The 23452-nt window shown below is 37.8% G+C and overlaps 1 protein-coding gene across 10 annotated transcripts in view; it reads left to right on the top strand.

The window, feature by feature from the left end:
- The window catches only part of LOC131425553 (mannosyl-oligosaccharide alpha-1,2-mannosidase IA), a 103756-nt gene that overhangs the window by 29074 nt on the left and 51230 nt on the right, over positions 1 to 23452 (top strand). Inside the window, exons 1-2 of one of the 10 annotated variants that reach the window (XM_058587526.1) lie at positions 11547 to 12094; positions 18048 to 18700. The exons of 8 other annotated variants lie outside the window; for them this stretch is intronic. In XM_058587526.1, coding sequence (XP_058443509.1) covers positions 18269 to 18700 — 432 coding nt within the window. In that variant the 5' untranslated portion in view covers positions 11547 to 12094; positions 18048 to 18268. Of the gene's footprint in view, positions 1 to 11546; positions 12095 to 18047; positions 18701 to 23452 lie in introns of those variants that run through there. One more of the 10 variants, XM_058587527.1, reaches the window with a different exon arrangement.

Consider the following 23452-nt stretch of genomic DNA (forward strand, 5'->3'; position numbering starts at 1 on the left):
TAGTAACGAAGAATGATGCATTCAGTTTTTTTTGTTGTTGTTTTTGAGATGACAGGCTGACAGTTTGTTAGTATCCAGTACAATGCCGTACATTTGTTACCAACATGATGGATTGCTGTTTACACTACATATGTATGGCAAACAGATTCGTGATTGCAAGCGCAGTAAGCTGGCAAATTTCGGTTGATGTTTATGTCAACCAAACATGCATTCGTGAACGGCGACTGAAAAGATTACAACGACCGATGCAATAGGGGCGGCAAGTGTCTGAGTGCACTGTACGATCGTGTTAGGAATTTCTACCAAAACAAGGTTATGACACAAAGGGGTTCGGGATTAAATTACGTCCTACACGATAGGCACAACCAGATGATCGTAAGTAGGACTCTATTTAATTTCAAGTTTTAAATCTAACAAGTGGATTGAAATGAGCTAGTATTTCCAAATGGGAAGGATCATAATCTTCTGTTTTTTTGTTGTTTAAAAATACGAGAAAGGCTATGTAATGTTAGAGACATGACCGGATTGAAATTTTGATAGGTCGTGTAATTTCCAGTTTTCGACCAGTTTTTGGGCCAATCGTTATAATTGCGTTTAGTTAGGAGACAATAGCGGTTTCAAGATAGCAGACTGATATTTCGAATAGCCGCAGCATAAATGCTAGAACTTTTTTTATCATTAGTGGTCAGTTGAAATGATAATTTCGATTTTCCACATGACAAAGCTTGGCCACATGTTACCCAACCGATAAAACAAACTTGAAAAAGCTTAAATGGGCAGTCCGGCCCCAAACGCCGCGGAGCTCAATAATTGCCCCTTCCGATTACTATTTATTCCGAGGCCGATGCAGCTTGACCTGGCTGATCAGTACTTCTCCAATTATGATGAAGTAAAAAAATTAATAGATTCGCGGATTGCGGCCAAACCAGTCAAATTTTTTAAAACAATATCCGTGAATTGCCAGAAAGATGGGAAAAAATAGTGGCTAGCGATGAACAATACTTTCAATATTGAATTCGCAACAACTTTTTTTTGGTCAAGGTTTCAAATTTCGAAAAAACGGCACGAACTTTATAGTTGATGGCCTAACGAGGCGGACAAACCTTTTCCGGTTAATCAAAAATTCCATGGAAACTCACTTCAATTTCTAGGGGATAGTTAGACTGGTTTTCAATAATTTTTATTTGATTAAAGAGTTTTGTGATCTAAAAGGATTCTAAAAAAAATTATGCGGTCTAACTTCCGGTTTCGGAATAATAGGTTGAAGAGTGTTTAAAATTTCTAGCCTTCATTTGAGGTACTGCAGAATACGAAAAACCAAAAAGGTCTGAATTGAATCTTGTATTCATTTCTCATATTTGCTGTAATGAGGAAAACATTATTACATTCTCAAATGGAATAAAATTTGTACAATTATATCTCCAGAACCGTAAAAAAAGTAACGCGTTTTGTCGGATACGTCAATAATACCATTATATCTCCGGATCAAAAAACTGACAGCCATTTGGTCTACGAACTTGATACACAATAGTAGCATTCAAACGAGCCTAGGGTTGTTTAAATCAACTCAACGTTTTCCGAGAAAATTGAACGGCAAAAAAACATCGCGTTTATGTCGGTTACGTTACTTATACCATTATATCTTCGGATCCAGAATTGACAGCCATTTGATCATCGAACTTGATACACAATAGTAGCATTCGAACGAGCCTAACCTGGGTAAAATCCGAGAAAATAGAACGGTAAAATAATACAACGCGTTTTTGTCGGATACGTCAATTATACCATTACATCTCCGGACCCAGAACTGACAGTCATTTGATCTTCGAACTTGATACACAATAGTAGCGTTCCAACGAGTTTAGGTTTAGTTAGTTAGTTTAGTTTGCCGAGAAAATTGAGCGGCAAAAAATAACGCGTTTATGTCGGTTACGTCACTTATACCATTATTTCTCCGGAATTAGAACTGACAGCCATTTGATCTATAAGCTTGATCGATGGCTCAATAGTAGTTTTCAAACGAGCCTAGACTGTTTCAAGTCAGCTTAGCAATCTTTGAGGAAATTGAGCGGTAAAAAACAACTTGTTTTTTTGGTTACGTCACTTATTCCATTATAGCTCGAATCTGATCAATTGTTGCAATTATAGCTTTCAAACCAGTTAGTTTGTTGAGATTAGCAAAGGCATCTCCGAGAAAATTGTGCGGTAAAAATATTTTTGAAAGTTGCACGCATACAAAACTTTTTAAAAAACATACATTTTCTAATCTCATCGAGCTGTGTCGAATGGGATATACACCCAAACCTCCTTTTACGAACCTTATATATGTATGTACGTATGCTTACACACTCACTCGTCTGCATATATGTGTAAATATTTATACATATAAATGATCGCTTTTACTTCACCAATATTTATATGTATTAGGAATACAAATATTTGCACACATGTGTACGTATATTAATACATATATACATACATAAGTTACGTAAATGGAGGTGTGGGTGTAACACTGTGGGTCTTTCGTGATAGCGATGAACGTCAAAAAATCTTCTATGTCAACAAAATGTATGCAATGGTGTTGTCCGAACGGGAAGTGAAATTGGGCCATTTTTGCGTCACATTTCGAGCAAAATTCTGCAGATGAAAAAATACTTTGCTGCTGTGAGCCATGCTCGCTGATTCTGGACCAAAAATATAAACGCGAGTACACTTCGGAAGCGTGTTTGGCGATATTGATGCGGAACGGGGAAAACAGAAGATGGGCCCGATTTGACTCACCAATAAAAAAAATATGCTTGTCTCGGTAAATGATGTTTCTGCAATGTGCAAATTGTAAACGGATGAATATCTATACAAATTTTCAAATCGCAAACGGCGTTACGTTGTTGACGACCCGATCTCGTAACATGAAATCATTCCACCACTGGACATCATTTGCACTATTCCCGTTCAAATGCACGCATGCAGAGCAATTGTGTAAGGAGTGACTGCAAACTCCATTCGTTCTCTTTTGTTTGTCAATCATGGAAATGTATTAAATGATCAAATTGCTTGCCTCAATTCACAATTTCCCAGGTTATGACAATTTTGTTTACGCTGCGCTTCTGCTGCTCCGTTGGCATGAAATGCTGTTCAGGAATCTACTGCAATTATGACTGTGAGCACGTTCAGTATTGAACCAGATACCGAGCTTGATGCATGTTTGATTTTAAAGGGTTTCGCCATTCTATAAATCGACATAAATTGAATGCACAACTGTGCGCTGCCGTCAGACGGAATTGATTAAATTATTACTGAAAGCAGTTTACATCAGTTAATAGGATCATATTTGTGCACGTTCGGTAGAACTTACCACCATCGGCTGATGCTTTGGGTCAGTAACTCTCGATAACCCCGGGTGTTGTCATATTTTAGACGGGAATAACAATCCCTCCATGAGTTTGGTTTAGTCTGTTGAACGGGTACACAAAAACGTCCATCGCTTATCTCTGACGGTATTGTTAACAACCGCCGTACGATCCGTTGATTTGCGGCATTATGCCGCAGTATCAATCCCGAGCGGAAGTGCGAAATAATAACTATAGATTCTGTTTGATGGTACAATGCTATGAAACTTCATCACACCGAATTGGCCATTTTCACATGTGTACGTATGTTAATACATATATACATATATAAGTTACGTAAATGGAGGTTTAGGTGTAACAAATAAGTCCTGGTGTATTGTTAAGCTCTCACCTAGTTAATCGTACGTGCAAATAGCTATATCAATCGAAAGCATGCCTAATCTGAGTTTTGATTCGGTTCAGAGAGAACGTGCTTACATGTCTGTGGATCAGAGTGGAGCACGTGCAAAATGTTTGGAAGAAAAAAACGTCAACAATGCGCAAGTGTAACTATCGATCGACTCCTTTGTAAATTCTTAATTCATAATTTAAAAGAAAAACTATAGGAAACAATCCCATGTTATGTGGTTCTACCAGCACTACTTTTGGAAAGTTCCATTTGGATCTCGACTCGAATCAAACAAAATATAGAAAGGACGAGAATGGTTTCGATGACTGTACATAGTAGAGAACATTGTCGGCGATATGATGAAACATGATAGGCCAGGTCAATTCGTCGGGTTTTGCTTCTGAGATATGATTTCCCACATCTCCAGCGTAGCTTAAACACAGAGCAGTTCTACATGTTTGCTTATTCAAGTTCTACATGCTTCGAATATTATGAATACAATTGTTTGCAAATTGCATACGCGTAGGATATGCAGCGCTGCATCATTTGAGCAAAGAGGCTGGCCTCCTGACCATCCAAATACCAATTTTCCAATCAGTTAGTCGTTAACCACTCGACTACTGATAGATCAGTCCTGTCTTTACTGTTTTGGCTTGCTGTGTTCTGCATTTGTAATTCGATATACCGTCTTCCCAGCGTCGTAATATCTAGCCTAGTGATGGAGCAGTCAGCTTGGATATTGCTAACGAGACACTGCCCACTCGTTTGCTGTCAGTAGAAAACCATCCTACGTTAGTTACACGATCGTCACTGAGTTTAGTCAATAGTTTAGTGAATACGAATAACAATGGCTATCTGAAACTCAAACTGTGCCTTCATTAACCACGATACCAAGAGGTCAATAGCAGGTATTTTATTCAATTTTTTGTTAATTTTATTTTGTGGAGCAGGAACAAGCCCGCTGGAGATGAAACTTATTTGATCTCTGTCTCCAGCAGGCATAAAACCTCCTCATCTTTTGTACCAACAGATTGTTCACATCCAAATGGTACATATATCATAAACTTAAATAATACATCGAATAATTCAGTTTCACTTACAAGCTAACACTAATTCTAAGGGTCATCTGACAAGTGAATTTGTAACCATAGTTTAATTGCATTACGAGATAGATGGAAATCGAAGGCTTTGGAGCAGTTATTTAATGTTCGGCACGTGCTAGAAAAAGGTTCACTATAACCGTGCTATAGGTAATCTCAAGAAGATATGAGAGCGTAAATTGCGACGATGAATGTCGAGATTAATCATCTTGAGAAGCAGTCGATGCGTGATTGTAACAAATCAGAAATGAAAACAGATTTAGAGACATTCCTGCGGACATCGCAGATAGCACATCAAAGTCTATAAGTTTACAGTGATCTTTGTAACTGGGAAGATCAGCTGGATCCCTTCAAGGTAGATTGCACAAAGCGAATCTGACGAATTTGTGCTTAATGGTTTCGATGTCGATTTGATAGTGAGGTGACCAGACAACAGCTGCATACTCAAGCGATTAGAAATCACATAATCGACGTGACTTTTGAAGTCCAGTTTAGAATCGAAAATAATTCCTGAATCCTTCATGGAAGATTCACGTTTGAACAGTTCATGTGAAATGTTATAATCGTACTTAATTAGCGAGTGTTTGTGAGTAAACGACAAGACTGAACACTTTTATGCATTTAGAATCATCCATGGCACTAGTACGCGAATAAGTCCAGCTGAGACTGCAAAAATGTAGTGTTTTTCACTTTTTTCACTAGGTAATACAATTTGAAATCGTCCGCGAAAGATAACTTATGACATTTTAATGAAAAATTAAGATCGTTAAGGTAGAGTAAAACTATAAATGGTTCTGAGAGATTGCCTTGAGGGACTCCAGAGCAGACTGCGAATGGTGTTGTAATGCAGTCTCTGATTTTTACTGTTAGCATCCATCAGCGTCTCATACGTTAAAATTCGAAGAACACAGGGTTGTTTCCAATATTCGTCTAATACGTTCATGAAGATACTGCGTCAGAGTGCAATTGTAGAAGTGCTGCAGGTTTCGTCAGTTGTAATCCTCAATTCAATGCTACGTGAAAGCGTATGTGATTTTTATCCATATAACTTTTCTTGTAATACTTTTTACGTGATTTTTTTTGTAGATTCTATAGAATAATTTTGTGAAATTTACACGAAGTTCATTTAAATTGTACTGTAAAATCACTTTCATTTGAACTTACCTTTAATCAGAATTTTACGTAGTAGTCACATTATTTTCTTTTAATTGTTACTAAGTTCTAGTTCTAGTATTAAAAACTAATAAATTACATAGTCTTGATCTGATCCTTTCTAAAGAGCAGCTTAACTGGGTCAAACATTGTTCTCTTTGAAGAATGTATTCATCTGGAATTAATCTGGGGATTTGCTCTTTGAACTGTAGAAAAGAAAAATTGAACTGTGTTTCAGTTTCGTATTTTTGGTACAAAGAAACTCATTAACATTTGCTACATTTTCTTAAAAACAAGATTTGTAGATTTTGTTAGATTAACAAACAAACTTTCCTATTTCTATTCAATGAACAGTTGTTTTTGCGAACATCACAGTGACCTTATTCTGAATAACGACGTATTGGTTTTACGATCGAATATGGTTCGCTCGAATTCTAGCTACCTTTGATTTTGCTAGCGATGTTAAGAATACGAATGAAATACGATCGAAAAAACGTTATTCAGAATAAAGGTGGTTATGAGTAATATGAGAAAGGCATCATTACACCACTGGGTGGATTAAAACAGGTGTTTTGTGTTTGTTGATTTTGCATTTTGTTTGTTGATTCGTTTGCAGCAACAAATATGATGTACAAATTGGAACAGTTTTGAAACTAGTTAAACCTAGACTTACTATCTCATGCTCTATTTCCATTGAACTAACCAAACGAAATCTAACAAACGAAGCGAACCTTCTTTTCTGTTAGTTTTGGTCGCACTTATCATAGAATAGCTAAGATTTGTATCAATCGCAGCACCGTCTTTTACCAATATCACACACCAGAAACAGACATCCGTAAACGTTTCGTTTTCTTTATAGCGTGTACGAAATAGAACAAAGCGCGCATCGATCGCGTTGTGTTTGCTTCCTCAACGTTGCACGTACCGGTGTTGTACTTATTGTCATTCTATACGGCCAATTGAAAACTTTGACACCCATTGCCCTGTAACTGCGGAACCGGAAGTTGGACCCGTATTTTACAGTAGCTTTGAAGCCTATCAGAACAAAACTCAGCAACTTATGGGGTTATGATTTTTTTGAAAATGTTTGACCCTACGGGCTCCATAGAATAATAAATCATTTCCTTCGATTTTATAAACAAAAAACCTTTAAATGCGTTTTTCTCGAAAGCAGGTTTTGAAAGTTCGTGTCCATCGTCATTCAAAAACTACTGCACCAATTGTTTTCAATTTTTTCACACATTTTCTACATGTGAAATACCAGACCCCAACGTTTTCCTTATTGTAGTTTGTTACTTTGGTGAGGTTTTACAGCTACAAAACGGCAGATACTTTCGTAAAAAATCGTAATTTTGATTTTAAACAACCACCCAAAATTTAAAAAAAAACTGTTTTAATCCACCTAGTATTGTAATGATGCCTTTCTCATGTATAATATTGTGGTATTCTATTCAAAAATTATATATATATATAAATGCAGAAGTCATTCTTTGTAATCGCATCACGTAAGAACGGATGGATGGATTTACATGATTCTTTTTTGTTTGATTTGTTTCTACCCCCGCCGGTTTCGTACATAAAAAAATAGGAAAACTTGCCGGAAAAGTGGGAAAAATCCATAAAGTTGTTTCGTATGGACAATGGAATTTTCCATTGAAAAAGTCGCCAATGATTGCTAGATCTACGATTGATGTTTAACGCTCAACGAGTTGCATAAGTGCTTGGCCGTCGAAGGGAAGAATACTAGATTGTTGAAAAAATCGTTTGGCGCGCAACTAGTAGTTTTGTGTGGAGATTCCACATGCATACTTGATCCATGCGATTTGTCATTTCGAGCCACGTGCTTAGATTGCATTCCTAAAGCTAACTTGAAATTGGCGAAAATCGATATGCGAGTATGGGCAGTGTAGACAAAAGAAAAGTTCTGAAATCGTTTACCAGTTAATGGACTGTGTGTGTGATGAAGTCAGATGAATAATATTGGCCATTGTGAGCGTGAGTTTATCAAATAAGAATTTTTTTTAATAAGTCAATGAAAAGATTGAGCTGTAGAAGCACTAAGAGAAAACCAAGAGATTTTTCTTTCGTTCTGCTTTTGGATGAATTAGATTACACTAAGCACACATAATAAGTGACAATTAGATCAATGTTCCAGATGATTACAATAATAGATTGAGACTGCAATTTTGTATGTCATGTTCTGTGATTTTTTTTCTCAAATTGGTAAAATCAATACCAAATTAAAATTTAAGCGTCGTCTCTCTAAGCAACCAAAAGTTCCACAGTGCTTGGAAAATATTCACTTTGTTAGAGCTCTAAAATACGCATATCACTTTTTGGCAACTTGAACGTATAGAAAAAGTTCTGAGGATACTTTCTCGCTGTTTAAAAACTGTATTAGGAATTGCTTCAAAGTTTGTTCTGTTGCGTCGGATGAACATTCAAGTATGAGCAATTCCTTAAAATCGGACTCTTCAGTATGCTTTGTATGTTTCTTAAGCCAAATCTTTTTTACGAACTTTTGGTTACTTGGACTAAATACTAATTGTGAATGTATCCTACTCTCCGAATGAATAACTCTAGAAGAGAAACTCTTTAATTAGATGATGAGAATCTGTGCATTTTTTCGATTTTTGCTTAACAGAAGTATTTCACATTTTCACTTTAATTTTTTGTGATATTTCTTTTCGGACTAAAGCAAAAGAGTGTCGAAATCCGTTGATTGTAGGTTAAGTAAACAGAAAAATAATGGAGAGAAACGTTAACCACTTAGTCGTTTTACAATTCTGATGTACGAAAACATAAATTCGAACAAATTTTGGGGCGAGACGAAGTTCGACGGGTCAGCTAGTACAGAATAAAACAGTGATTTGCTCGCGAAGGTCATCCTTAAGGAAACGAAATGGGTTCACTATTATATGCATTTCCGGCACCGGAACCCGAGAACCGGTATAATCGAAGTCGGCTCGTACGGCCAAAAACTAACATGACGTACAAACTCTACTAGTTTTTATTCAAATTTTGAAGATTTTATACAATTTTACCATTTCACTCTAAATGACGATTCAAATGTTTGTTGTATCCGAAAATATGCAGTAATTTTTGGCAAGACCATAAGACCTTTCATTTCAGCCTAAGATTGGGAATAAGGGTTGAGCCGAGAACATTTGTTTCGGTTTTGTTCCGCCAGTTTAAGTGACGGTGTACAATATTCAACACACTTTATCCTATAACCTCTGAACCGGATGTTGGATCCGGATGAAAGTCAGGAATTCCGTATGGCACAGTGAGACCTTTCATTTGAATCTAAGTGTGTGGAAATCGGTCAAACCATCGTTAAGAAAAGTGAGTGAGATCCATTTTGATATATATGACCACTATTTCTGGTGCTTCCGGAACCGGATACCGAGAACTAGGTTTGTTTAGTTGCCTACTGATAATGACTATCAATTTGTGAAGTTTTGAGAAGAGTTTAGCAATTTTTTACGTTTTTTGTTTCGCCGGTTTAAGTGACAATATTGAACACACTTTGCCCTATAACTCCGGAACCGGGATCATGACCTTTCATTTGAATCTAAATTTGTCAAAATCGGTTCAACCATCTCCGAGAAAACCTAATGAGATTATTTGACACACACACACATACACACACACATACACACACACACACTCACACACAGAGACGCAGACATTGCTCAGCCCCCCCGGGCCAATTTTTACTAGTCGGTTTTTCAAGTGATTGCATAACCTTTCTATATGAGAAAGGCAAAAATAAAAAAATCAAACAGAAACGCTGCTTTGCTTTGTTCACTTCTGATTAGTCTGCGAAGAGATACAGTGGACACCTGCAAATTATGATTTTTAAGAAGCGTTCTCAAAAATATCTCTTCACCGACTTGTTTCTCAATATATTTCCACGAAAAAAAATACAAAATGTTGTTCGAATGATGCTTTTTTTTATTTTGAATTTATTTGGTTGAACGATAATTTTTTTTCATCATTTAGACCCTACCCCCATTAGTATTATTTCGATGTAAACTATCTGTTGGTACAAAAGATGAGGAGGTTTTATGCCTGCTGGAGACGGAAGTTTAATTAATTCTCAACTCCAGCGGACTTTTCCCTGCTTCACATAAATAAGAAAATGTCATGTTTAAGCTGTTCATTTTCTAATTTAATAATAGTATAATCTAACTAAATCCTTCTACAGATCACTGAGCTATGAACTTTCAAAATTATGACTAAAAAGCCAAACACGCGTCATAAGTGTCGCACTTTGATATTCGTGGATACCAAACATTTAGAAAACTTCAAATTTTTATTATTTATGATCAACTGTCATACAACAGAAAATGTTATCATATATAGTTGATCATATTACTGATGGCATGTAGCAAAAATTATGTTGATACGTTAGATACAACAAGAGATAGTAACGATCAAAAAGGTGCCCCATACTGAAGTAGTATTCACGACAAAAAGCAACACACCGCAACGAATGTAGCATAAGTATATTTGATAAAAAAAAACTTGTCTGCAAACAATTTTCAATACTCCAAGAATCACCTGTTTCCGCATTACATGTAAACGCGAAACGCACTAGAGCAATGTGATTCACAGTAATCACCGAACAAACCAGTTCTACCGTTTCCGTCTTAAAACCAACATCAATATTACAATACAAATACGCGTACACACAATACACCGTTGAGAAATGACAAACTAATTCATGCATTCATGGCGCTCCGTCAAAACCGTCATGTTTTCTGTCGTCTCATTTGTGATCATTGTCTTGGCCATACATACATCATTGTTTACCTGAGGCGGTCCGACTTGGATTTGACTTTGACAAGTTTGCAGCAGCAGCAGCAACATTAATCATAGCTGGTGCAACCGATTGAGATTGGCGGCCTTGATTCAACTCGGCGTATCGGAAAGTCATTCAACACCTAAAGGTTCGTTGATATAGGCATTATAATAATCACCATCACCACTGTGTATTGCAAAACCGAACCTATGCCCATGGTTAGCCGAGTTATGCCAATACCTTTTCGAAAAAAAAAACGGCCCAACCCCCGTGAGTGGTGTCATGCACGTCATGCACACAGAACAGAACACGTGGCGCTAATGAAGTTGACCTTCCTTCCGGCGATCTTGCTAGCACCTGTGATCGAGTGCTAACGATCTAGAAGAGTTGTTTATCGCGGGACAATTAAGCTTTCGGGCAGTGTAATTGAAAGATGGGAACTAATTACGGTAGTTATTTTTTTTTTAGTTCTGAAGGTTATGGAAGCAACGATGCAATGATCGAGCTTTTTTCAATTTCCTATCGTCACTGGTCAGTTACAAAAAAACTGACAACTTCAGCGTGTCCATGCCCGTTAGCACCAACCTTCATCGTCACTTGAATGCTTCTGAACTCGTCGCATCGCATTGCACTCACATTTATTTGCTTCTCTTCGCAAACCGGCAAACGATTTCTTTGCAACGCCTCGGCTCGCGTGATCAGCTGTTGGTTGGTAGCCGATCAACAGCGCCGCTACTCAACTTCAGTCTTGAGTCGATCGCGTCCGGCAGCGGGTCGGTTCCGTCGCTTGCCAGTGCTTTTTTTTGCGGATCGGATCGCACTAGATCGCCTTGCGGGTTCAAGGTCATGGGTCTGCCGTAGCAGACGAATCGATTCATTCGGTGCCCTTAAGGGCCGGTGCAAAGTGACTGTACAACTTCTAGTCTAGAAGTCCGTCCGAAGTGTGACGACGACTGGCCGTGCACAATACGACCAACGCGCTCTAGAACGAGGCAGTTTGCATGGTTTTTCGCAATTTTACTGGATTCCTGCTAGTTTTCATGATCTTGCGCTCGCAGTAGTCTATGTGCCATTTTCGTTTGAAGTAACGGGATCATCACAGAGAAAGTGTTTGTACTGCTGAGCGATTGGAATCTTTGTGGAAGTAGCGAGATTTCCTCTGTACCTTTAAAAGTGTTGTGCTAAATGTGTAAACCTCTACCGTTTTGGCATTGTGATATCATCGGTAGTTGGACAACGAAAGTAAGGTGGAACTGTGCGACGATTACCGTTTGTGGAATTATCCGTGTGTGTTCAAGTCAGTGTAGAAAGTACAAAATCAAGAACCTCGACCGACAACTGGCCAATCGTCGACGCATCAGATTTCCGCTCGCTACTGCTACCGCCTTCTGACGGACCGTACGCGGACAAAATGTGACCCATTTCGAGCTGACGCTGTACTTGCTGTTATTATTTAATTGTACTGAATTGGCGACTTTTTCTCCTCGCTCTTGTTTGCGCTGCTATCTCGGTTCCCTTCACTGGCTGCCGGTGAAGGTATTCTACCATCGTAGACGGTTTTTGGTTTGGCTTTGGCCCGTAGCCGTACGAGGTTGCTTGCTCGTCATTCTCGTGGATTTCCAGTTGGCAGTTGGGTGGATTTGTATGATGCGACGGAATCAAGATTAAATAGTCTTGGTGCTTTCAAAAGTTCTCCTTTGAGATTTTTCATGCAAAATTTGTTCATCGTCGAGGAAAAAATTACCCCAACTCGATAAAACAAAAATTCATCAACCCAAAACGATATTGTCAAGGTGAACAGACACGGTGCACATGCACTGCAGTGGGGAAAAAAAGATTCAACGAAACCATAACGTACCGCACGGAACGCTATCTTAGTCGTTTCACTCCAAGTTCCCTCTTTGTACTAGATTATATTCAAGTTTAACTATATAACACAAAATCGAAGCACTTGCAGAAGATTGAATAGAGTGTTTCTAATGTAAAAACCTTTTTTAATCCACCTAGTGGTGTAATGATGCCTTTTTCATATTATTTATATTCTCAAATACATCATTAGAAGATTATGTCAGGATTTTTTTCTTTTAAACTTGAATAAAATCAAAAACTTTCTTTGAGTCTAAACTACCATAACCTTTTCAATTTGTAAAAAGTTTTGTCAAGTTAATATAGATTTAAATGTGGCAACCCAACACGCTACACAAAACTGAACAAGACACGCTGTGTGGTAGGCGTCAGGGAATGTTTGAAAGTTTTGATATTCATCGTCCTATAATTTCGGAAACGGAAGTCGGATCTTTAATTTGAATAATGATTTGTGAAAATCGGTTTAACCGTTGCTAAGAATTTGAAGTGTGTTCCGTTTTTTTTGAGCTTTTCTTCACTATTACCAGTGCCAAAGTAGATTTATATATCCACTAACTAACAAGGTCTGCCAACTAGATGAATTCAGTAGTACGATTTTTATGTGTGCACCTCGTTTCGCCATCGTTTGTGAAAAAATCCTCATGAAATTGAAAATTTTCGAGGATGTTTTATAGAATTTCAAGACCTTTCATTTGCATCTTAGTTTGTGAAAATCGTTTAAGAAATTTCCGAGATAATTGAGTGCGCAGTTTCTCATAGATTCGCACATATTGCCTTGCAATTCCGGAACCGGAAGTCGAATCGGGATAAAATTCAATAGACCCCGTAAGACCTTTGGATTTTGTTTTTGAATCTGAGTTTGTAAAAGTCGGTTCAGCCATCTCTGAGAAAATCGAGTGACATTATTTGTCACATACACACAAACATACATACATGCACACAGACATTTTGTGATCTCGACGAACTGAGTCGAATGGTATATGACATTCTTTTTTTCACATTCCTAAAGGAGGCTTATTGTGGTTAAATAAAATCGATTGATATTACGAAGAAAGCCCTTAAAAAGTAGATTACACATAGATTCCATGACCGCACGAAGCATTTTGTACCGGTTTAACCCAATATTGATAGGTGGGATTCAGAGCTAATAAAAGTCATTTTCAATGACTTAAAATAGACGAAAATGACGGGAAATAAATGATTCATGTCCAGTCAACGACGCAAGCGGAACAGTAGTTTCTAAATTGTGTTCTTTCTTTCTTTCAGTCATTTTCGGTTTCCAGTGACAACCGTATACTGTGCACCAGTGCTGTAAAACTTCATTCAATTCAATTGAAACTGAATGAGGAACACATTGACGATCTCTCTAATGCAGTAAACGTCACTCTCTGACACACACAATGTTTGCTGACGGCCCGAACGGGCAGCATTCAATTCATCACTCATTTCTCAGTTTAACCACCGTCAGTTGAACTCTTGAAATGACAAAATATCTCTTTCAGTAGTGTGAGAGCGGCCTTCAAATGAGGTTCATGTAAACATTCGAATTGGTTCAAGAAAATAGATGAAAGACGAACCAGATAGTTGAAATATCAATCACAGAATACACACAAATTAATTGTTTCCTCCTTCAGTTTTCATTTTTAATACTTTACTCCATTTATAATTCTATTCGTTCGAATTTGCTTACTACCAAGAGCGAAGGCATTAAAGCAGGTAGACTACTTGGCACTCGAAACTGAGCAAGCAAAACTTCAACTGACTAGATACGATTATTCAACTGACGATGAATTCCGGGAGCTTCACTTGAAAATGGCAGCAAAAGTGAAATGAATTAGTAGGGATATGCTGACTGTCAGCGGCCAAAAATTTCATTTTCATCTTATTTTATTCGATTAAAAATGAAATTTTACCGCACTGCTGTGCACTATCGATATTCAATTCATTCACAATTCTTATACCTATTGGTGCTCGTAGTTATAGTAGTTTTGATTTCCAAAACCCCAAGAACGTTCTGGGGGTGCAATTACTTCGATTTATCATATTTTAAACACTCTTTATAGTTGAACTTTACAAATTTTCATTATATCGATTAAAGACTGTCCCAGAAAGTATGGACGCACTTTGATTTTGCTGTAAATAATTCACAAGTGTTAGATATTCAAATTTTATTCGATATACTTTCAGAATTCAGAATATTCGATATACGTCAGAATTAGCTTGCGATACTGTATGTCAATAGATCTGACAGCTCATTGCTAACTAGTGGAATCAGGAAGAAAGTTCCAAAACAAATGCAATTTTTTAAAAATACTTTGTAGTGTTTTCTTGCTGGTAGCTTCACAACAGATTAGCATTGTAACACATCACTCAATAAGTCGTGTGAATAACTAATGAAATCACTTTTTTGTCAAAAATCGATTTTATTGTTCAATATAATCTCCCTCAAGAGCAATACCATGTAGTGCTTGTAGAAGGATTTGTCTTTTGTCTGAAAATATGATTCACATTCAGCAATTGTTTCTATATTTATGTTGAATTTTTCTACTGGCGAGCATTTTTTAGATCAGCGAATAGCCAGTAGTCACTGGGGGCCAGATCAGGACTATACGGTGGATGGGGATTCAATTCGAGGTGCATTCGTTCAATTATAACTATCGTTGGCATTGCCTTGTGAATCGGTGCAATGTCTTGGTGATATTTTTTCTTTGTTGTATGAGGTCGTTTTTGATTGATTTTTGCATGCAACGATCTAACAACACAATTCGCTATTTGATTGTTTTTACTTTCTCGAGAGAGTCGATGAAGGTTATACCGAGTGCTTACCCAAAATACTTTGGATGCTTTGGACGTGTTTCACTGGCTCCAGTACACTCAGATGATGATCGTTTTGATTCCGGAGTGAAGTCATGGATTGTACATGGTCAAACACTGCTCTGACTCATCAACACGTTGTTATTTTTGTAAACGTAAACGCGGCACCCACTTGGGAAAAGAGCTTTTTCATGGTCAAATGTTCATTCATAATGATAAATGTGAAGTTTGAAATGAAATTATTTTAGGAATATTAAAGACGATTTTTTGTAAATTTTAGTTTTCTGCTATTAATTTCTGAGATTGCTCTAGTGAAAAAAATGACTATTTTCATCGAAACTCTTGAAGTTTTGCAAATGTTTATAAATTATTTAAGCTGTGACTTTCTCAATGTAAAACCTGTTTCAATCCACCTAGTGATATTTTGATGCCTTTCTCAGATAAATCACGTTTTCATTAATATTACTAAGGGAGTCTTCAAAAAATATTTCTTTTTATCTTGAATTAGAAAAAAAAGTTTGTTTGAGCAATTTCATGTTTTTACGTTTCGCGTTTGACTCATCAGTGCATCAGCAGATTATGCTGAACTGCTGATATAAAGCCCCCGGATTAACAAAATCTGCTGTTTGCGCCGAAGCACTATGTCTAACTTGCAGAGATGTCTATCTCCTCTGTGTGACGAAGAGCAAGCAAAATTTCTCCCCTCGCACTTACAACTTCAACGAGAGCTCTTCTCTTTCACATTTATACACCACTGTTGTATAGAGTGTGCACACATCATGAGTGCGTTTGTTTATTTCCTTTTACCTCTTCCACTGAATCGCACCAAAGTGCTAGAGCATTAGCTAATAAATTCTCCGAGGTGGATGCAGATACTTTCACAGAGGTGTACACGCCGGTGAGCACTCTTCTGTATGGTTTTCGTAGATGAAGCGTGGACACGCAAAATCAGCAAAATAAAACAATTTATCGTAAAATTTTCGGTTTTCCTTGCAAATTTTTCATTGCAAGGCCAGATCTACTCTCTATTAATTGAAGTTCACAGAAGTGTTCGCTCACCATCACGCGCCAGTGGTCACTTGGGTGTATTTAGACGAGAGCGCGTGTGAGCGATTCATGCGAAGAGAATGTGTTTCACTCGCGCCAGCTGCTTTAACTACAAGCACACACTCAAATGCTGTCTATTCGACACTGAGAAGAAGTGCGCTTTCCTCTTTGTGCGGTGCTTCGTTTTTTTCATCCTCGGTGTGGCAAAAATCTGACTCTAGCGTGTATAACTCTGGTGAAATGCCATCTCTGCTAACTTGATGTGCCGAAAGAACGAAACAAATTTGGCGGCATACAGATTTTCGTTCATGTTCTTACGCTTCGTCTTCGACTCATCACTTTCCAATTTATAAAAAGTAATTGAATGACTTTACGCCAATTTGAAAGTATTTGGTTTCATTTTTCAGTGCCACATATATTTTTATTCATATTAGCTTGTAATTCCCGAACCGGAAGTCGTATCCGGATGAAATGCGGTAGGGTTGTAGAGGATTGTAAGACCTTTTATTTGAACCGGAAGTCGCATCGCTTGTGAAAATTGGATGAGTGGTCTCTGAGAAAATCGAATACACTTTTCATTTTTTTTGCTCATTTTACCCCGTAATTCTGGAACCGGAAGTCGAACCCAAATGAAATTCAATAGCAGGTTATGGGACCTCCAATTTGAATCTGAGTTGAAGAAAATCGGCTAAGCGGTCTCTGAGAAAATCGAGTGCCTATTTCCTCATTTTTCTTTCACATTTTACCGCTTTACTCCAGAATCGGAAGTTCGATCCAAATAAAATTCAATAGCAGACGAAAACGTAAAGATTTTGTTGTTCATATTCCACCATCGTTGAAATGTTTTACTACAAGAACATACAAAGAAAGAATAAATGATTTTTTAAAAGTGTTCGACCCTACACGCTTCTTAAGCACAACTTTTTTGTAATTAACAATTTGCGTGCAACAAATTGAAGAAAGCATATAAAAATAAATAGCTAGAATGGGAGTATGTGAAGTCTGGTGACTTCCTACCTATTTTTGGAATAGCTATTTTCACTCAGAGATCGTTAACAAGCAATACAAATAATAGTGGTTCAAGGTGACTTTCTTGAGAAACATTCGAAAAAATGTTGAAACTCTTTGAACGATCGAAATTCAATATCAGATTTGTTGTGATTTGTGCGGTATGGGAAAATATAAGTCATAAAACAGTCAGAGGAAGCATTTCATCATGTGGTAGTTTCCAATGCGTTCGACCCAAAACTCTCAATTCGCTGAACAAACATTGTTACGTTAGTTTTGTTGAAATATTGTTTCCTGGGGCCAAAGTGAAGGGACTTTGATATGCCATTCAAACCATTCGAGTTGTGTTTTCGAATTTTATATGGTAAACTTAGCTATTATTGTTTTACCACTATTCCAAAATGCTTTTGCAGATTCGTTTTAAAAACCCTTTGATAACCGTTGACGATTGGCCAGTCTTTTGATCATTAACGTCAAAGTTTTCCGTACAGTTCTAAAGTTGATCTAACCCCCAGGCATCACATCACCAGTCAGTTCATGCAGCCCAGTTCGGATTGAAACCACTAAATGAACAACAACAAAAAAAAGCTGTTTCCGCACATGAATGTCAATCGATCAGTGGCTTTGGTGGCAAAAAAAAGAACCACAAGCTACCAACAGATTGTGATATAGTGTAGCAGGTGAGAGTCAGTGTGTCAGTGTGAGTGCGAGTGGTGATACCTACATACGGATCGTGATGGCTCCGGCCTTGAGCGGAGTCGCAACGGCGTTATTCGTAGTGGCAATAACCGGTGTGACGCTGGTCGTACACAAGCAAAACGGCGAGGACAATACCGTGGACCGGTACCGGACATACGAAGATTTCACGAAATTCAATCGGTACGCCGCGAGTGTTGAAGATAACTTGATCCTGAACGGGGATGAATATATGATTCGACCACCGACCGGGCTAAAAACACCCGCCGGGTCGTTCTACAGCTTCAGTCGTCGGTCCGGGTTGGAAATCGATTACGATACGTACTATCCGGACGAGGAAGATATCCAGCGGAGTGAATTTTTCCGGAACATCAGCTACGTCCCGAGATATTTTAATGCCTCTGACTGGCTCCGGATTGACGATCGGTCAGCGGCTGGGATCGATTACGAGAAGCGGGAAAAAGTGCGAGAGGTATGTCCGTAGAACGAAGTAGACGTCGACGTTGACGTGACACGAGGATCACGATTGTGTTTCCGTTTCATGTTAAATTTGTTTACTGGTGGCATTCCCAATCGAACAAAACCTTCACCGTCACCTAGGTTCAAATTTATTCGCTGTCCATGCGTGACCAGCATGAGTCTGTTTAGCGTGTTAGTAGTGATAACTGATCAATAGAGTGGAACGGATGGCTCTAACCGGCTGCCTGAGCTGGCACGATTGTGTCCTCTGAAAAGTTAGGAATGAAAAAACCAAAACGAAAAAAAACAAATGAGGAAGCACTTTTTCGCTGAATGTTGGTTGTGTGCGCGCCTCTTGCTTTGTTCAAAGACTTGTAAATGACTGGCAAGGCTTAGCAGATCTGGATGCGGTACAGAAACGAACCGAGCTCTAGTTTACTGTTATGTCTCGATTCATGCGATTGTGCAATTGGTTCACCCCTCGGTAATTCAGTATGATGTGCTGTGTGCTTTCGATGGCTATCAGAAAACATATAGAAACGTTTGCATTAAAAGCGTGAGGAATATTTCAAATTTTTGGACTTGAGTTTAACCGTCAGGAAATTTATTCTGTTTCTGTTTTTCAATGGCAAAATTAATTCCGTGATTTCGCTGCTTTCGCACGGTTTGTGGTGCAGTGCGATGGTGGCAGTTATGGTAGGTTGACTATCTAAGTCGAGGTTACCAGTAAATTGATATGCAATGATTCGAACTGTATCAGAAGGTAATTTTACATTGGAAGGTTGTCGCTGTAAGGTTATTGTCAATATAGCATAATGTCAGATGTAATAAATAATGTTTAGAACAGATAGAGCGATATTGAAAGTATAAACCTTGAGGCACCCTGGCTTATTTTTTACAGTAAAGGTCAAAAGGTTTGATCCACAGAAGAAATGAAGTAGCATTCACATAATTTAGTGGCCAGGTAATTGAAAATGTTATTATTTTGCTGTTCATATTTGAAGAAAATAAAACATACAAGGCAAAAGTTTTTTGAAACTCAAAAAATTGAGAATATTAAAAGCAGCAACTATATGAAGTAATGCCTTGAATTGAACTAATTTTAAAAGGAGATACAAAATTGTAAAAATAAATTTCAATAGTACAATTATTCCTTCAATCTTATGTTTATTAATCTATTTACAAAAATGCTTTGACATCCTACTAATGGAACAATTCTACAGCAAATGACTTTTTATTTGAAATTCATTTTTTGTATTCTTAGATTTAGCTCAAATTTTACGTAAGCGTTGTTTGTGGGCAAACAAAACAATTTGCATCATCTGTTTGCCATTTTAACTTAAGCCTTACTAAGAAAAAATCCCCTGAAAATTTTCAATAACATATATCCCAGTTCTACATTGTTTTAGGTCATTATGAGGACTATGTAAAAATATTTAGTAGTAATTCAAATATCCAAAATAAAATACTCTCAAATTTTTAGAATGGAACAATAAGGTTTGAAAAAGTTACACATTTTCAAAATATTGTACATTTTGATGTGGAACACATCTTTGATTTCTATATAGGGGTGCAAATTAGAAACACAAGAAAAAAAATACACGTAGAAATGTGATCAGGTTTAAAACACTCTCAGCTCAGCCAATTTTGCATCGATTTCACCATTTAATTGGAAATATTTCTAGGTTTCGATTTGAATGTATCTAGCCACGTATTTTCAATTATAAATAATTGAAGATTTTATTAGTACCAAGCAGTGCCTTATTTTGTCTGCTTCCCTGCCACAGACGACGGTTTTGAAGGAGTAAGCAATTTATCAATGGGAAAGCATCAGTTCGTGCTCGCATCTCACCCGACGCAGTCGAAAATCGTTTACGGTCGAAACAACAGAAACAAAGACAATACGCCAGTGAACAATAGAGTGTACGGAATGGTCAAATACGATTTAACAAAGCCTGAAACTTGGCCTGCAAGACCGAATTCAATTTGTATAGATTTCAAGCGTTGCAAAGTTAGACCAGCAGCAAATGAAATTGAAATCTTACTTAAAGAACGAATGCATCTAGACGCTAATAATGTAAATGAGATTCAATTCAACAAGGCGTCTAACTGTGTGTACATTATGTTTAAACGTGAAAGCGATGCACTTGCATTCGCTTCGGTTAAAAAAGAGGTGCACAGCGTTGAGTGTGATAACATTAAATACAAAATCCTTGTGCACATGGTGGACAATGCCATAGAAGTACGCGTGCATGACCTTCCCCCGCAGGCCACCGATCAGTACGTTCGGGCGAATATGTCGTAGTACGGTGAAATCCTTTCCATCGAAAGGAAAGTATGGCGGAATTTTTTCCCCGACATCCGGAATGGCGTGCGAGTTGTGCGTATGCAACTACGTAAGGCAATTCCATCTTACATCATTTGTGATCAAGGTGGGACACGTTCGTGTAAAACGTTGATTACCTATGAAAATCAGCTGGTTACATGCCAGTTTTGTGAACAACCTGCACACTGCGGTAAATCTTGCACTGAAACTGCGAAAAAGACATCTTCAACCAAAGACATCAAACCAACCAGCAACTGCTCAAGACTACGAACAACAAGGAAAACGAAACGAAGACGGACACCTACAACAATACAACCGATGAGGCAATGGATGACGAGACGAGCCACGAACAAAGTGCACCTCAACCCTCGCAGGAGGGAAATGGAAGCTCTTCTCCTCCTAGAAAAAGAGTGACAACGAGATCCACTTCAAAAAATTTGTTATTTAAAAAAATCGGCTAATTCGGCCACGTAAAGCTTGTACGCAAATAGGCCTGAATAAAAATATCTTAAATAAAAAAAATGGGAAAGCATCGCTCTGATTGGTCAATCGATGCAAAAGCGAAGCTGTTGGAAGTACGCGAAACTATAAATAGAAGCGAAATTTTATAGCTAACGTTTCAGTCCTACGCGTAGCATGCTAGAGGTAGGTTGTTGCCAGACAGCCAGACAAAAAGTGCCATAACACGATTTGAAGCTTTAATTGGTTTGCTTTGGTCTTGTGTCATGCGAGTTTGGATGAAATGCTTTGTTACGTTGCTTTGCAAGAATCCCAGGGTAAATTTTAAGTGCTTAAGATTAATTTCTAATTTAAATAAGATAAAGAGAACGCTATAAAATTACATGCACGCAAAACTTGACTACAAGCTTGGCGAAAAGAAGCTTAAATATCGATATCCGTTACGCTAGTATGCACGTAAGTATAATTACATATATTTGGGCTATTAATGTAATTTCGGTAATTTCGTCGGATACAAGACAAACACGAATCAAGGCAAACAGAGTTCGGGTGCCGGGTACGGACCTCGTAACTTCGGGAATCCGCATATAAAACTGCGTAGCTTCGGAAATCCTCGTAAAAAAGACGCGTAATAAACTTTTTCCACATCAATAGCTCGAACAACCCCATAGAGCTGATCCTTGTAGATTTTTGATATCATGAAAAATCGAAATGAAAGAACACTGCAAAAGATGTTAAACACAATTTTGCTACTGTTCCCGAGATACAGCGGTTTGAAAAAAAAATCGGACAATTTTTATTTTTGTAACGATTTTTGTATTATTATTATTTCAGTTTATTCAAGAAATAAAAATCTATTTTACCCGAAAGAATGTTTCTAACCTTTTAACAAAATAGGAAACAAACCCTTCCTTCTGTTTTATGAACGTTTATGAACTATATCGCATCTGTCGGTTGTGATCCATTGTTCAAAAATAATGGTGAGATTAACATTTTCGTGAATGGTACACACACACACACACACACACACACACACACACACACACACACACACACACACACGTTGTGAGCCGGTTAATAGTTTGCAGTTCATAGGCCAGAGTTGACAAAGGATGAAAATCCAATTTGTACTTCATTCCTTAAATCGGTTGTAAGCTTCTCGCAATGTAGTAGTCGTTAGCCTTTTTTGAACAGCTTGGTGTTTTCCGTCCTTCCTAATTGTTACACAATCACGTTGACCAGGCAGTGGTCGGTTGATTTCATCATCCTCGTACAATTGCATAAGTGTCCTTAAGTCCTTAATATTTTCGCCTAGTCCACTGCCTGTCCTCGATCCAAAATTAGAATGCACACCGCTCTCATTCAGTAATGTTTTTGCTTACGTTGCCGTATATATCGTCGTGTAAAAAGACTTTTGAACCGAGTCCCGGAGGGCCGAATGTCATATACCATTTGACTCAGCTCGACGAACTGAGCAAATGTCTGTGTGTATGTGAGTATGTGACAAATAATGTCACTCGATTTTCTCAGAGATGGCTGAACCGATTTCCACAAACTAAGATTCAAATGAAAGGTCTTACGGTCCCATATATCGCTATTGAATTTTATCCCGATCCGACTTTCGGTTCCGGAATTACAAGGCAATATGTGCAAATGTATGAGAAAATGCGCTTTAAATTTTCTCGAAAATTTCTTAACCGATTTTTATAAACTTAGATCAAAATGAAAGGTCTTGAAATTCTTAAAAAAGTCCCCGAAAATTTGATCCATATCCGACTTCCGGTTCCGGTATTACGGTGTAATTTGCAAAAATTTTCAATTTCATGAGTATTTTTTCACAAGCGATGGCGAAACGAGGTGTACATTAAAATAAAATTTACTGATGAAATCATCTAGTTGGCAAAACTTGTTATTTGATGGATATATAAATTTACTTTGGGACTACTAGTGCCTGGTTTCCGCTTCCGAAAGCACCGGTAA

Source organism: Malaya genurostris, chromosome 1 (assembly GCF_030247185.1).
Source record: "Malaya genurostris strain Urasoe2022 chromosome 1, Malgen_1.1, whole genome shotgun sequence".
Classification (NCBI taxonomy): domain Eukaryota; kingdom Metazoa; phylum Arthropoda; class Insecta; order Diptera; family Culicidae; genus Malaya; species Malaya genurostris.